General features: G+C 44.1%; 2 protein-coding genes and 1 long non-coding RNA gene across 3 annotated transcripts in view; 1 reads left to right on the top strand and 2 right to left on the bottom strand.

Moving 5' to 3' along the window:
- Window positions 1-2,277, bottom strand: part of LOC135112635 (gamma-aminobutyric acid receptor subunit delta-like) — an 11,352-nt gene extending 9,075 nt beyond the window's left edge. Inside the window, exons 1-3 of the mRNA XM_064027213.1 lie at window positions 2,079-2,277; window positions 1,392-1,571; window positions 966-1,173 (exon numbers count right to left, since the gene is read on the bottom strand). Coding sequence (XP_063883283.1) covers window positions 966-1,173; window positions 1,392-1,568 — 385 coding nt within the window. The 5' untranslated portion in view covers window positions 1,569-1,571; window positions 2,079-2,277. The remainder of the gene's footprint in view (window positions 1-965; window positions 1,174-1,391; window positions 1,572-2,078) is intronic.
- The window catches only part of LOC135112637 (uncharacterized), a 203,509-nt gene that overhangs the window by 39,437 nt on the left and 148,569 nt on the right, over window positions 1-15,503 (top strand). The gene's annotated exons all lie outside the window — the stretch shown is intronic.
- LOC135112636 (uncharacterized) lies at window positions 2,581-13,883 on the bottom strand. Its single transcript, XM_064027215.1, has 8 exons — window positions 9,716-13,883; window positions 9,338-9,526; window positions 7,594-7,706; window positions 6,942-7,067; window positions 5,780-5,938; window positions 4,676-4,856; window positions 3,896-3,976; window positions 2,581-2,791 (listed from the first exon to the last, which is right to left on the bottom strand). The coding sequence occupies exons 1-8, from the start codon at window positions 9,798-9,800 to the stop codon at window positions 2,661-2,663; spliced, it is 1,065 nt and encodes a 354-aa protein (XP_063883285.1). The 5' UTR covers window positions 9,801-13,883; the 3' UTR covers window positions 2,581-2,660.

Genomic DNA, 15,503 nt, shown 5'->3' with positions numbered 1-15,503 from the left:
AGGAAGTTCATGTAGATAAAGGAGTGACTGACTATCTTGCATGTCTCCCTCAGCTCACTCATCTCTTCTGTTTCATCTCCTATCGCCATAATATATTGATAACAGCCCGCCGTGTGATAAGACATGAACATTCTTTTTCTCTGCGTGTGGACTCAAGAATATATATATATATATATATACTCGTATATATATATATATATATATATATATATATATATATATATATATATATATATATATATATATATATATATATATATATATATATATATATATATATATATATATATATATATATATATATATATATATATATATATATATATATATATATATATTATTTTCATATATTTTCCTCACCTGCGCTGCTCGTCTGAATGTGTGCAGTGTGTGGCCGGTGCTGGCATGTGTGTGGTGATGTCATGAGTTCATATTCCGGTAAGGATACTTTGATATTCCCTCATTGTCCATACGTATATGCACAGTTTTAAGGGAACTATATTAAAGGTTTGTGAGGTTTACAATTTCACTGCGTTACATGTTGGAAGTGAATGTTATGCGTGGGGCTTGAGTTTGGTTTGTAAGGCGCAGTATATATTCCGATTTTGTGTGAGTGTGTCTCTGCAACCTCTGAAGTCCCGCCAGCCAGGTGTCAGACGCGCTGCTTCCACTCGTGTTTAATTGCTCTGTCGCCTCTTGAGTTTTTATGAGTTCCTTCGTCAGTTGATGAAGTACAACACTGTGAGAGGCGCCGCTTTTATGGTAAATTGCAGGCACATTTTCCAAACCTTTACATAAATGGATGTGTTTAGCTGAGGTACAGGTATCGTAATTCACACTTTTATTAATTTAGCCGCTACGTGACACTGAAGGCACAACGAGGTGCTTGACATGCAATTGGAAACATGAGCATCCATTTATTGCATATGAGGGATGAGCTACCTTCCCCTGACACGCCCACTCACCAGGGCGGGGCGGCAGTCGTGACCTGTAGTCGCCCGGGAAATTAACGATGTCACAGAAGCTCTCGTCCGTTTTGTCTATGCAGTCGAACTTAAGGTCACACCGTTTGGAGAAGGCGATGCAGGAGCCATCGTCACAAGTGAATTCCCCGGGGACGCAAGGGGAGAGGGTGAGCATGCGCTGGCCGCCCTTCTGCCCACACACTGGCACCTGCAGTGTACACAGCCTCGTAAAAGGATACTGACGGAAAGACAGGGAGGCAAAGGACAAGGGCTGTATGGACTGCAAGCCTGGTGAATTCCTTGATAGAGGTCGGGGTAGTGTGTGTATGTTTGGATGTGCATGGGTGGGTGTGAATGTGGGTGTGGATGTAGATGAATGGTTGTCTTGCGTGTGTTGTGTGTGTATTATTATTCTATTAATCTCACCTGAAGGTTCCATTTGTGTCTCCCAACGGGGTAGTTGAGGCTGAGTGGCGACAGCGTGGCCATGGTGGTGTTGGTAACGGCGTTGTACCACTCCCACGTGTTCTCCACCTTCCTCACCCTGTATTCCCCGTAGCCCCGGAAGGACATGGGCATCGCAACCAGGTCGAAGTAATACATGCGCTAATAGAAAATAAAAGAACATATTTCTTTTACAGTGCAAACTTATGAAATCCCGCGAGCTTTCCTTTACTGAAATGAAGTTAAAAGTTTTTTTTTTTTTCATCTTGGAACACAAACTTTTGCCACTGAAACGGAATTGCATTTAATACGGAAACCATTCACTTCCTCCTTCCTCGCGAGCGTCCTTTCCCCCTCGCCGAGATATTAGTTTAAACACAACTACGAATCACGCTCGGCAAAGTTGGTTATGAAGGAAAGGCAGATGACACTTCAGTCTTCCGCCTCACCTCCTTCAGCTACGTTTCATCCCCTCACTTCCTTCCTCTCATTTCATTATCCTCCTCATTCTCCTTCATTTTTCCCCGCTTCTCCTTCACCTCCTCGTATTATATCCTTAGTTCCTTCTCGTTCGCATTTCAATCCACTTTCCTTGTCACCCTTTTGTCTTAAAGTCCAACCTTTCCCGTCTTTTCCTCCTGCCCTCTCAGCTTGCCTCACTAACCGTACCTCCTCCTCCTCACACGTGCCCCTAAGCGTCCAGGTGCTCCCGGCGGTGGTGCGGCAGGCGGCGCAGCTGTGTTTCTTGCAGTCAGTGTCCAAGAGTCCTGAGTCGCGGATTAAGAGACAGTTCTGATACTTGTCGCCGTCTGGGTTGAGTATCTTGAAAGCTAACTGACTCTGCCGGCGAGAGAGAGAGAGAGAGAGAGAGAGAGAGAGAGAGAGAGAGAGAGAGAGAGAGAGTTAAAGAAGTAAAAATAAAAAATCCTACCTGAAGTAGTGCACTGTACATGTGGCGTCTCGTATGAAGCGGAGTTTTATATTAAATTTAAATTACGCAAGAAGAATAATAATGAAAATAGTATTACCTAATTAAAAACTCATTAATTCACTGATACTAATGGAAAAAGGGAAGTATTTAGCAAAATCGTCATTTTCATTACTTGAAATAAGCAGGCACATTTTTTTCAAGAATTTCCTCTAACATGTAAATAAAAAAAATGATGTGCATTGAAGTGACTCCGTGGTAGTAAAACACGGAGAAAGGAAAGTTGCGCCATTATGAGGCATTAGCAAGTCGTCATGCGTGTCTTAATAAGAGTGAAGGAGCGCAGGACACTGGCTGAGGACACTTGCCGGGACTAAGTTGACGCCCGTGAAAGGGTTGTTCCACACGCCTTCCACCGCTTCGTCGTCTGCGCCACCCCAGACCCTCTCGCACTCTGCAACACAGCAATATTACAACTCTGCAATTTTTATTTCATACTCCGATATTTTGAAACACTTATTATTCTGCAACTGATAAGTGCTACCCGTTCTCGTGTGTTAAAATGTTATGTTTGTTACACTTTCTGTCTCGCAATGGAATTATACTAGAGATCTGTAACAACCCCACCGCTTCTGAGATTTAACGTTAGAATTTTTACCGGAACTTTGCAACAATACAGCTTCCCCAAGTACACAGTGATACTAGAAATCTGCAGCACTATCATCACCAACACTACCTCACTCCTGCCTTTTTATTCTATAATAAATAGTATTCAGTAGACTAACACGTTTCTCTTTTAACCTTCCCTATCACACTGACCTCGCCACCCTTTTGCGTCTAACTCAAAATCTGCAGTGGTAGTAGTAGTCACACATACAGCCTCGTTAGGGTAAATAGGAATGTTGCTGCCTGTTTTTCCGTTGTATTCCTTTGTATAGCTCCATCACTACCAAGCCTGCGAACATCTTCCATCACATTCCCCTGTATAAAACAATCTGCCCCTCTTTGAGTGTTGCAACTCTTACTATACCTTCAATTCCAATACTTTTAACTCTTCTCCCTCCTTCAAATCCTACCGCCTTGTCACACTTTATCTCCTAAAAGGATTTGTGAAGTTTGCCAATCCCCGGTTGCTAATGCTTCTTTTCCTCTTCCTCCGCCGAGTGGTGAGTGGGGACTGCAGCGACCCGTATGTAGATGAGCAAGTTCTTGGATTACGGTGGAAAAGAATAAGTACCTGATTGCAGAACCTGGGTAAGTCGGAATATCTCGTATGTCGGTGTGGTTAGGCGAAAGTACTTAATATGAGTGGTAGTACTTATAGAAATAGAAGTACTTAGTAGGAGCAGGAAGACCTCGGGGAACAAGGAAGACCTAGGGGGAGCAGGAAGACAGTAGAAGCGGGAAGATCTGTTAGAGCGATAGTACCTTTTAGAATAAGAATACTTTTGTAGGGGCATGAGTAGCTAGTAGGAGCTCGAAGATCAAAATAGGGCCGAGAGGACCTATTAGGTACTTGGTAAGGCGGGAGAAGGATAACTTAATGGAGAGTCAGTACCTTTGAAGACGGAAGTTTCTTGAGCTGGAGCGGGTGTTGTAACATTGCCAGCCAAGTGTTCTGGAGCAACCCACCTTTCACCTGTGGGAGGAAAAGGAGCTCAAATCCCCGTCCCTATCAATGGCCCTTATTCTGAAACGTTTTGCTCTCTCACCACGACACTTTTCAAAGGCTACAGAGATTATTAGCCAGGTTCTCAAGAGTTTTCTCCTGTTGATAATTTAGAAATGTTCTTAATCTGTCACTGGAACCGTAGAAAATACTTTTGAAAACCCGTGTCATTTCAACTTGAGCGTTTTGATAGTAGTGTAGGTGCGGCGCAGAAGTGTTTCAGAATATAGTGAAATACCTCAAGCTGCTCCCCCAACCCAGCATTCCTCCCCAGACGTCCCCTTCCTGCTTACAGATCCCGGTGCAGACTCCCTCACCCCTTTCTTTGCCCTTTTCATAATTCCCTCCTCCTCCTTTCCTCACTTCCTTCTGGCAGTTTTCATGCAATCCGTTTTTCATCAAACAGTCCGTCAGTCATCCCCGTCCCCCCTTACCGCCTCCTTCCTTCTGTTCTTCACTCACCTCCTCCTTCACCCCAAGACACAATCATGCACTTCACCACCTCCTCCTCCATGTCCAGTAACACCCCTGTCTTTATCTCTTCATCTCTTATCACATTTTCTTTTTGTTCTTTCCTATTTTATTCGTTTACCTCTTTCTCCTTTTCCCTTTCTTTAACTTTGCTCTCCCTTCTTACTTCTTTAATTTCCCTGGAAACTCGTAACGTACCTTCCACCATGTCTTCGAAGTATGCTTTGTTGTCATACACTTCGGCCATAGTCGTTGGCACGTCGATGTATCCCCTCAGGCCGCGGCACAGCTTCACGGCGTCATGGTAGCGAAGTAAAGGCAACGGCACCGTCATGCGGCCCCGATTCACCGATCGACACAGGTCCGTCAGCGGCACGTACTGGAAGCAAGGAAGGCGAACTCACTTTCACTCGTGCTATGGGAAGCAGGGAGTGTATATCGATTGGTGGAAAAGTAATCAGCAACGCTTACGGAACCGTGAATTGAGTGTGTGTGGAGCTGCGGTAAAATGCCTCAGCGCCCGTGATACAACAGTGATGAAGGTGGAGTTGATATGTAGGTTCGATCCTCCGTGTCTCCTTTTAATTTTCGCTGAAGTTTAAGTTTGTAATCACCTTAAGGGTCTCCGTATCGTTGCGTACTTCACCGTGAGCACGCACTGAGCCTCAACGTTCCCGCCTTGCACCAATGACGCAAGCACCAACCTCCAATGAGCCGTTTTCCAGGAAGGGATCATACGGTACACGGCTTGCACGGGAAAATGCTTGCTCACTAGGGTTAATCAAGTGTCAAGGCTTCAGTCAGTCACGCCTCATAAAAGCTTCGGTATTTTCTGCAGTGATTGACGTCACACTGTTAAGGGGCGGGGCGTGACGTCTTGCTAACACACACTATGTAGACTTGTTCACTCTTTTTGTGAGGGATCATAGCGTGGATTTGCTCGCATTTTTGGGGAACGACATAGTGAACGTTTTTTTTTTTTTTATTGTTATTTTCTATTTTTACTTCAGGTTGATTTGTCTGATATATAAAAGGAAAAAAAAAACTTTCTGGGCACTGTCACCTCTGCCACGTGCCTGTCCTTGGTGCATGACTGGACGTGCGTGGCCCTGCTGCAGGGTACGCCATGGAAAAAAAATAATAAAAATAAAATAAATAAAATAAAAACTTTCCTCCCTGACTACCAGGAGAACACGTTGACTTAGCTTATCGCATGCAAGCCAGATGGAGTAAAGAAAAAAAGTAAAAATAAGAGGACCATTCCACACCCCGAGCAGGTGGGCAGGTCCCTTTGTCCGGTACCTTTTCCTCGGCGTTGTAAACTTTCCAAGGCCCCGACCAGCTGATGATGTCCCCCTCCAGGTCCACCTCGCAGCGGGTCAGCGACAGGATCTCCTCGTGACTGAGCACTCGACGCCACATGTTGACTTGGCTCAGCTGGCCGCTCATCGAATACGGCGGCTGTGGGTTACGAGGGTTGGCTCAGGCTGGAAGGCTTTTCACATATAGTATATTGGAGAGTTTTACAGTCCCTTTCTCTCGCTCCGCTTATCGCTCCCTCCTCCTGGCGGCAAATATGAGAACCTGCCATGTATAATCCAGGCCAGTGGGTTTCTGGCTTTCCCCTCCATTCCGGTGACTCTCGGTAACGCGGCACAAAAGAACAGCACAGCGAGAGAAACATTTTACATTGAAGCTTGGCAGCATAACACGACAGAATAAGACATCACAACGGCGTAAAGTTGAAACAGCAGGATGAAGCACACTCAGAGAACAAATTAACAGAACAGAATAACGTTTTAGGAAGGGGAGAAGGACAGCAGTAACACAATAGTATGAATGTAGCATAAGAACACACTAGGTAACACAGCAAAATAATAGCACTGCGGAATTATTGCTAAATGACAGCAAAACACAGCAGTGACGATAAACAACAACAACTCGGTATAACAGCAAGAAAAAACATGACAAAACGCAATAACAAACATCAAAGCAACACGGAAAATAACAAAGAATAAAATGAAACGCACAGCCAGTCAGGAAAACAACAAAAATAGCCTAAATATCACACTCTGCGGACGTTGTTCCTATCCTCACATAATCTTACTTGACCTATCCTAACATAACTTGATAACTAACATGACTAAACCTACCCTGACCTGACCTAAGTACCTTAACCTAACCTATCCTGACGTCACTAAACATTACCTACCCTAAGCTAACCTAACCTTACCTAACCTAACAATGTAAGTTAATCTTTTTTGACAACTCTTACCTAACCTAACGTAACCTAAACTAACATACCCTCACTAAACATAACTCAACCTAACTAACCTAACATAACCTAATTTAGCTTAAGCTGACTTACTCTAACCTACCCCTATCTAACCTAACTTAACCTAACCAAAACCTAACCAATCCTAACCTAACCTAACCTACTTAAAACTCCCGTGACGTGGCTTACCATGTACTCATCCTGCCCCATGATGGTGTCCCGCACGGCATTGTCGACGTCAAAGGGGATCATCTCTTGCACTAGTAACTCCCCATCGAGGTACACGCGACCTTCACCCCCAGAGCTGTTCCGGGTCTGAGGGCAGGGAGAGCGAAAAGAGGAGAGGAAAGAGGGGAGAGAGTGGAGAGGGTGATGGTGGTGAAAAAGTGGAGGTCAGCGAGGGAAAAGGCAAAGAGGGGAGCAGGGGAGGGGAAAGAGGGAAAGTGGAAGGAGAAGGGAGCAAGAGAAGAGGGTAGGAAGGAAGGAAGGTAAAAGGGAGAAGGTTGGAAAGGGAAGGAAGGACGGGACCAGCGAGAATATACGAAAAATAGAATACTCGAATAAAGAAAATAAAAGCTTTGTGCGGTGGTGGAGTCATGGGCGTTTTTCTTTTCTTTTCCCCTTTTTTGGCGGTTCTTCTTCAGTTTTGGTTTTGCGTTTGTGGAAAAATGGTATTACGAAAAAAAAAATATATAATACCCATAACTGAACAAGAAATATAAATGATAGAAATGTGATAGATTAATGAAGTCAGTGGATGCAGAAAATCAAGTGGTGCTGATATGTATACAAATGTGTGTTCTGTGCGTTGCCTATAACATTCCCAGTACCCGTGACTCACCTGGCAGTAGAAGTACCATTTGTTTGTGGCCAGGTTGGTGGGCAGCGGATAAAACTTTCCATAACCTCCGAACTTGGGCCTGATCTTCTCGAAATACACGTCCAAGGATATTGCTGTGGGGAGGCAGAGGCACGGTGATCTTAAACGCTTTGTTCTCTTATCGCGACCGTGTTCAAAGGTCACAGAGGTAATTTAATCAGATTCTTATGTGTGTCTCTTATTAATAATGTAGAATCTTTGGGTGTTTCCTATTGATAATGTAGCGTCCATGTTAATATTTCACTAGTCATGAAAACAGTCTTGGAAGCTGGATATCTTCCCCTAGAGCATGTTAAAATTAGTGGAGATAAGATGTAGTGTTTAAAGATATGATGTCCTTTAACTACTATTCAAAATCCCACACGGGTGATTACATGTAGTTTCATTTTTTGTTCAATTGATGATGGTGAATACTTGCTAAACCATCACTAAAGTCATGAATACACACTTGAAAAAAAAAAAACTTAACTTCCTCTAGAGTGTGTGTAAATTGACTGAGAAAAGTTGCCTAAACTTTTAAGAATACGGAGAGAGAAAAAAAAGAAACGATGGGCAATATGCAAAAGTAATAGATAGCTGGAGGGTCAGGATGACTGTAGATGGTAGGCTGTTGGTACCTTAAGCCTACACAGACCTATCATTACCTCATCACTGTTCCTCTGCCCCCGATCACCATCACTCACCGTCACCTCACGCCCTGCTCTGGCCGCCGCTTACATCAAGGCGAAAGAGTCTTGGGGAGGGAAGAATTAAGCTCCATCGTGCGGAACAATGAAACCAAACAACCAGGGATAAACAGAGGTGGGGAGATTAAACGGCACGGGCACGCAAGCACATACATTTTTTTCACTGTTCTGCATTATCATCACGCTTCGCAAGCCGTGGGGGAGGAGGAAGAAAAATGAGAGAAGGGGAAAAAAATGATGCCGGTTTCTCTAACATTTGCTATGATTCATGCAGGAAAATTACTCTCTTCAGAAGTACTAATGAGTCCTATTTCTTCTTGCCTCCATAGAACTTTGGTGGAGAAGAGCGACGAGGAAGAGGAGGAGGAGGAGGAGGAGGAAGAAGAAGAAGTAAAGGGAAGATAAGGGGAATGAGTGTAAAATGAAGGAAAAAAGAAAGGAAATAAGAAGTAGGATGATGAAAATAAAAGGGAAAGAATAAAGGGGATGAAATGCCAATTCAAGAAGGGAGAGAAGTATAATTGGCGGAGGAGGAGGAGGAGGAGGAGGAAGAAATAGAAGAAAGAAGAAGAAGGGAGAAGAAGAAGGAAGAAAGAAGAAGGAAGAAGAAAGACGGAAGAAGAAGAAAGAAGAAGGAAGAAGAAGAAAGAAGAAAAGAAAGAAGGAAGGAAGAAGGAAGAAAGAAGAAGAAATAGAAGAAAGAAGAAGAAATAGAAGAAAGAAAAAGAAATAGAAGAAAGAAACGAGAGGAGAGTAATTGAACATGAACTAAATAACAGAAAAACCTACAGAGAGAGAGAGAGAGAGAGAGAGAGAGAGAGAGAGAGAGAGAGAGAGAGAGAGAGAGAGAGAGAGAGAGAGAGAGAGAGAAGCAGCTTTCAGATAAATGACGCAGGACAGTGATCATTTTTAGCTTTTAAGATCCTACCACAGTTCATTTTCGTAATTCAATGTCATCTTATAATCTGCGTATGTAATATTCAAATAAAAAAAAAGAGAAAGAAAAGAAAAAGACTCACGCATTTCGTCGTAATCTTTCTGGTCGACGATATAGATCACTGCGGTCAGGAGGCGGAAGACGATGATGTTGAAGCGAAGACAGAGTGTGTAGTCATCCCTCACAGCAATAGGCTTTCCGTACTCAGCCAGGGTGTTGCCTCGCTGCGCCCCGTCCCCGTTCAACGTTAGGACTTTCACCTCCTTGCCGCCTGGGAAACGTAAAGGGAATGCAAGTTGAATGTAATCTTTTTTTTATTTTTTCTATTGAGGATCGTGAGGAGAAAGGCGAAATTATTGGTAGTTTATTATATCTATCTATATATATCTATCTTATCTATTTGTTTATCTATTTATCCCTTTACTTTTATATTTTCTAACCGGGAGTCAAACATGGTTACCTTTTTGAGCGTATGTGGTGTGATTGAGCAAAATCGCCACCAAGGACGTGAGGAAGTGGAGGAGGAGTCGTGAACCGCACCGCATGTCACCCTGATGGAGGAACCTCAGCTCAGGTCCAGTCCGCGGGTCAGCTCAGCACGTCGCGGTGGTCTTGCAGATATTCTATGGTCTGTATTGTTAAGGGGTTGTCCTTAGTATGCTGTCAGTGATTCCTTATTTGTATCACGAGAGAGACGCGTGGTGGGACTTCCAATACGTGGTGTGGCGTGAGGTGTTCTGCAGGCGCCGCGGATTTCTAGGTTTCTAAGTGGTGTTGGTTCTGCCAGTGTGCTGCTGTTGGCTCGTCAGCACCACAGTGGGTTCCAGGCGTGCTATTGCTTGCCCAAACTCCTGTTTCTCCCCTCCTCCGCCTCGTCCCTCGGCCAATCACGAATCAGAGTTACTTTGTTCTCTCGCGTGATTGGAAATACATAAATTTGACATTTGTGAGATGGCAAAGTGAGAATACGGAGGCTGGAGGCTGCGGGGCGCTGCTTGCCGGCGTTTCACTCGCGTGCAGATTTTATGATTCTTGCCTCTGCTTCTCGCATCCACATTTTACCAAAAAGAGTGAAAATCGAACCTTTCCCAGAACCTTAATACTGCTTCACCATCCTCGGCGATGCATGCAGTGCTCACTGTAGGTTCATTCTGTGAAATCTATTTTGGAGTAATATACAAACATACGCTAACGACGCTAGTGTTCAGGTGCGTGCATAAATGACGACCTGTGCTTTAGGGAGTCAAAAAGATGGATCCGAATGGCTGCATGATGCCGGAACCGTGTTCGGCGGCGGCAGTGCTGCCCCCGGGTGTGGCTGGGAGGGAATTTGTGGCGTGTGCAGGTCGTGGCGAACACCTGGTGCTCCTGACCAGGCGGGGTGTGGGTTGGGGGGGGCACCAGGGAAAGCAAGAATGCCTAAAGGCGAGTTGGTGGTACTGCTTTGCCTGCTACTGTTGTGTTGGTGGTGAGGGTGGTGAAGATGGTTGATGGTATCGCTTACAATAGAGGCGGAGGCAGAGGAGGAGGAGGAGGAGGAGGCGTGGGGTGGAGGCGGTGGTAGCCTTGAAGATTGAAGAAGCGTCATCCACCCTCGCCTCGGGCTCCTGGGGGCATTGGGTCACGCCTCCCGCCGGCTGGGACATTATTTAGCGGCAACTCTTGCTTCACGGACCGACAGCGCCGCTAGTTTAATGCGCACCCGAACTCGAGCTCATTAAACATGCACCGCCAGAGCAGCAGTAATTACCGGCACGGATAAAAATTTGCCATATCCCGAAGGTTAATGTTTACTCGTCAACACAGCGAGAAGCGGCTGGGGAATATTCAATGGTGTTCGCTGGTCTGGCCTGCAAGCGTCACCTCAGCCCTCCGCCACTCACCACGCACCGCTCCTCTTTTTTTTTCTTCTGCCGACTCATCAACAAATGCTTCATCCTTGCGCACCTTTATCCCGTTTTCTCCCAGGAATTCACTGTCCTTGTATTCTCAAGTTGTTGTTTTTATTTTCATGGCCTAATTTCATCCTTCATGGTTACCTTAATGCGCTAATTTTCGCTTTTTTCTGCTCCTATGCACGCTAGATTTTTTCCCGGAGTCTCTCTCTCTCTCTCTCTCTCCATGTGTCGTGAACTAAGCCCCAGTGATGTGTGTTCTGCGTTGGGGCACCGTTGTAGGAGTGTCGACACATGTGGTGGGTCGTTCTTCGTCTTCTATTGAAATATTTAGGTATTGTTGTTTGGACGTGCATCGGTCAAGGCCGGAAATCGTTACCGCGTCTGGAAATGGTTTAATATTTTGTCTTAGTTTGTCATACTCATGTCGCTCGGTCGCTGATGTATTGTGCGCCGGACAAGGAAACGTAAAATAGTGGATGTGCGTATGTATTCTTTCTTCATCCATGCTTTATTTCATATATTTTATTTATTGGAGGTTTGAGTTGTTTGTGAAGTGCGCACCTGAAATATTTTCCTTCGCGGATACAAAATATCAGAAAATATGTGTGACTTTGCATACCTGTCCACACCACCATGAAAGACTGCACCGAGGCTGAAGTCCCAAACTGAATGACAACACCGCAGGCGACACTATCACACGAGTATATTTACATTATCATTACCTCGACGCGTCATAATAACACAACAACTACGATGCATCATTTAAGGCTTCAGACTGACCCGCAGGACCGATGCTGCCGTGTAATTCTTTTCGTGCAGCGTGAAAAAAAAATAACTAGAAATGATGTGTCATAACACTAAATGCTTCATGAATATATATTTTTTCCTGTTGATTAGCATGCCAGGCGATATTCCTCAGCATGAGCTTAATTTAGGTCACGTCGGTTTAGGTTACACGAGTCTATCCCAGAAGCACATTAGTAAAACTCTTGTCTGCGTTGAACATTCTCAGAAGTACTGAATTTCTGAATCTTAATACAAAGGCACGTGCTGAGAAGAGGAGGAGCGGAACAAGTTTGGTAACAACTTTTTGACATTAATTAAGAGAAGGATATCCAGCTTGGTGTGCCGTTACTTACTAAAATCGCGGCGGAGATTAAGCCAGTGGGAGGGTGTCCAGTGTGTTGACGAGTGTGTTGATAATGTTCGACAAGTCCACCGCTTCATGTAAAAAAACGGATTTCGCTTATTTTATTTCCGAACTCCCTGCCGCCACCTCGTTCGCTCGCTACTTCACCCTTATTTTTCCTCCACCTGTGCATGTAACCCTTCTTTTTTTTCTCTTATATTATTACATTCTTAATTCTGACCAGTTCTAATGAAGTCACTGCCTATATTCTAATTACCCTCACCTTGTTATATTTTTAACTTTATTCAGTACATCTCAATTCTCACCCAGTCACTCCTACGTTCAAATTCTTTCTTCAAGCATTTTTACACCTAATCCTTCCTCATTTCCCTCAACACATTACATTTTTAAGTCTATTAAGTACACTTCTGTTCTCATCTTATTTCACTTTCATATATATTCTGTATATCCCGGCTCTCTCCAGTCAATAATGTACCCCATTTAATTTTTATTTACTTGTACACCTAACCCTTCCTCATTTCCCTTTTAAGTCTACTCAGTGCACCTCAATTCTCCCCAGCTCACTACTACATCCTAATTCCTTCCAAACTCATTCGTATACTCTTCCTCTCCCTTCTGCCATTACACTCAAGTTTACTCATTACACCTCAATTCTCCCCAGGTCACTGCTACACCTTGACTCCCTTAGCTCAGTCCAGCAAACCTCCCACACGCTAGTTTACACACATTACACCCTAATACCCTTAACACCCTGGCTGACTGACGCTCCAGCCCACATGAGTGAAACCAGACCGTCACATCAAACTATCTCACACCCCTCCAAGCCACGGTACATCGGTCCACGCCCTTCACCAGCCCACGTATGCTCTCAGACCCTCCATTTCTGACCGCCTCCATCCCATCCAGACCCTCGTTCTAAGTACTGCTACCCCTCTCCCTCTGCTGCAGCCGCCCCTTCCCTCCCTTCCCTCCTTCCCCCAGTTCGTAATCTCTTAAGAGCATTACATTTTTGCGCACGGGGGAAAAAATGACTCAGAACCTATTTGTCTCCTCTTGCTCAGGAAACCACAACACCTTTTGGTAGTGTGTGTGTGTGTGTGTGTGTGTGTATGTGTGTGTGTGTGTGTGTGTGTGATGTGTGGTGTGTGGTGTGGTGTGTGCAAAATGCATAAGGGTTTCGTGGCAGTGTTTGAACTTGTGTGGATATTGTGTGGCTGTTTCGAGCGCAATACAAGTTGAATACAGTCCCCGGGGTAGATAAGAGCTATTCTTTGCACTGAATGTCACGGAAAATACCAGCCGGTGAAATTTCAACAAATTCGTCTGGTTTTCAACATAGTACATGGAGGGAATATTCATAATTAATATTTAGTATACTCATTGCGCGCCTTTCTGAATCGCGGATGTTTAGATGGATCACCGCTCTTCACTTTTTCGGGATTTGAACTCCAGAGGTCTAGGAATAAACAGGAAACTGAAAATTACTCCCAAGCTATAAATGGAAACGAGTATTACTTATCTTGGAGCAGCGTGAGGCTAGCGATCCTGTCCCCGTGTGTGTGTGTGTGTGTGTGTGTGTGTGTGTGTGTGTGTGTGTGTGTGTGTGTGTGTGTGTGGGAGAGAGTGATCGAAGGTCTCTCTCTCTCTCTCTCTCTCTCTCTCTCTCTCTCTCTCTCTCTCTCTCTCTCTCTCTCTCTCTCTCTCTCTCTCTCTCTCTCTCTCTCTCTGTGTATGTGTGTGTGTGTGTGTGTGTGTGTGTTAAAAGAAAGTAGACGGTTCAGAGAGAGAGAGAGAGAGAGAGAGAGAGAGAGAGAGAGAGAGAGAGAGAGAGAGAGAGAGAGAGAGAGAGAGAGAGAAATGTGGAAGTAAACAAAAATTTGAACACGAATGAATAGCAAAGAATAAAATGAAAATATTGAAACTGCAAAAATATAAAAAGACTGGAACGGAAAAATACATCTCACAGTTTCATAAAGTATTGATGCCGCTACAGAAAAATCAAATGCATTATTCCGGTGAAGTTCAATGAAAATATGGAGGGAAAAGAATGCTGAAAGATGTGACAGAGGAAGGAGAAGGCAAGGAGAGAGGTGGAGGAGGAGGAGGGAGACCAGGAGATGATGGCATAGAACGAGGAAGAAGAGAAGAAGCGTAGAAAGAGAAGAAAAACAGGGAATTGGAGCAGAAGGAGGGTGAGACGGAAGAGTGGGGAAAGAGGTAAAAGGAGGAAGAAGTGAAGAACGAAGAGGAGAAAGTTGAAGAATAAAATATTGAAAAGAAAAGTTGCTCGAAAAGGAGAGAGGAGGGACATCATGAAAACACGAAAGGAGCGGCCAGGCAAAGGAGAAGACGATGGGACGAGGAATTCAGACCAACTCAAGATCTAAGAGGAAGAGGAAAAAAGACGAGGGAAAGAAAGACGGAGAAAAATAACACGGAGGAAATGAAAAGGACAGTCAAAAGACGAGAAAAAAATGTGAAAGTGGGAGGAGGGAAGGTGAATGGGAAAAAAAGAGACATGAAAGAAGGAGAAAACAAATGGAGAAGAGAAGGAAGTTAACTTAATCGACTTTGACTAGATGGAACAGACACAGGAGGGAGAGAAAATGTTTTATAAATCTTTATATAGTTTTTAACCCAGAGTCGTGAGTAACTGAACACCTATTGCGTGATGGCGAGTGGTGTAGCTCAGATGTGGCGCAACCATGAAATTCTCGGAAGGTCCTCTCTCTGCCCGGTTATTCATCCAGGTTTGTGTGTGTGGACTGCTCGTGTTGGGAACATAAAGGTGCGCTGATAAACAGAAATAGACATGAAAAGTGATAGAATAGTACATGAACATTGATATATTGCCGAGAATCTCCTATATACTTGTGTGTTTGATGTGTGTAGATTAGATGGCATAAGGACATAGGAAGGTAAGGAAAGGTGCGATAAGCCATCAGAATCTGTAAACTGTACTTATTTGTATTCAGTTATCTTCATTCATATATTTGTCAAATCTTTTAAAGCTCCCTATATATACTGACGCATACTGGCAGACAGGGACAAACACAAAAATACGCATTGTAACATAGATTAAGTAAGGTCCATATCAGTGATTAATTCACTGCCGAAAAACTCATCCAAACTTGTATGTGTGGATGTGTGTATGTATGTATGTGTAAAAGATTTATGGCAGCAAAAAATGGACACAGAAA

This window comes from Scylla paramamosain, chromosome 24 (assembly GCF_035594125.1).
Source record: "Scylla paramamosain isolate STU-SP2022 chromosome 24, ASM3559412v1, whole genome shotgun sequence".
NCBI classification, from domain to species: domain Eukaryota; kingdom Metazoa; phylum Arthropoda; class Malacostraca; order Decapoda; family Portunidae; genus Scylla; species Scylla paramamosain.
Note: the sequence above shows the minus strand (reverse complement) of the source record. Positions and strands in the feature narration are given on the sequence as shown.

What these genes read in the sequence shown, in the direction of transcription:
- LOC135112636 (XM_064027215.1), bottom strand. Translation starts at nt 9,800, where the DNA reads ATGCGGTGCGGTTCACGACTCCTCCTCCACTTCCTCACGTCCTTGGTG. An exon ending in CACCACATACGCTCAAAAAG is followed by an intron (nt 9,527 to 9,715) that starts GTAACCATGTTT and finishes TACGTTTCCCAG; the next exon opens with GCGGCAAGGAGGTGAAAGTC. An exon ending in AGAAACTTCCGTCTTCAAAG is followed by an intron (nt 2,792 to 3,895) that starts GTACTGACTCTC and finishes GCTGTGTTGCAG; the next exon opens with AGTGCGAGAGGGTCTGGGGT.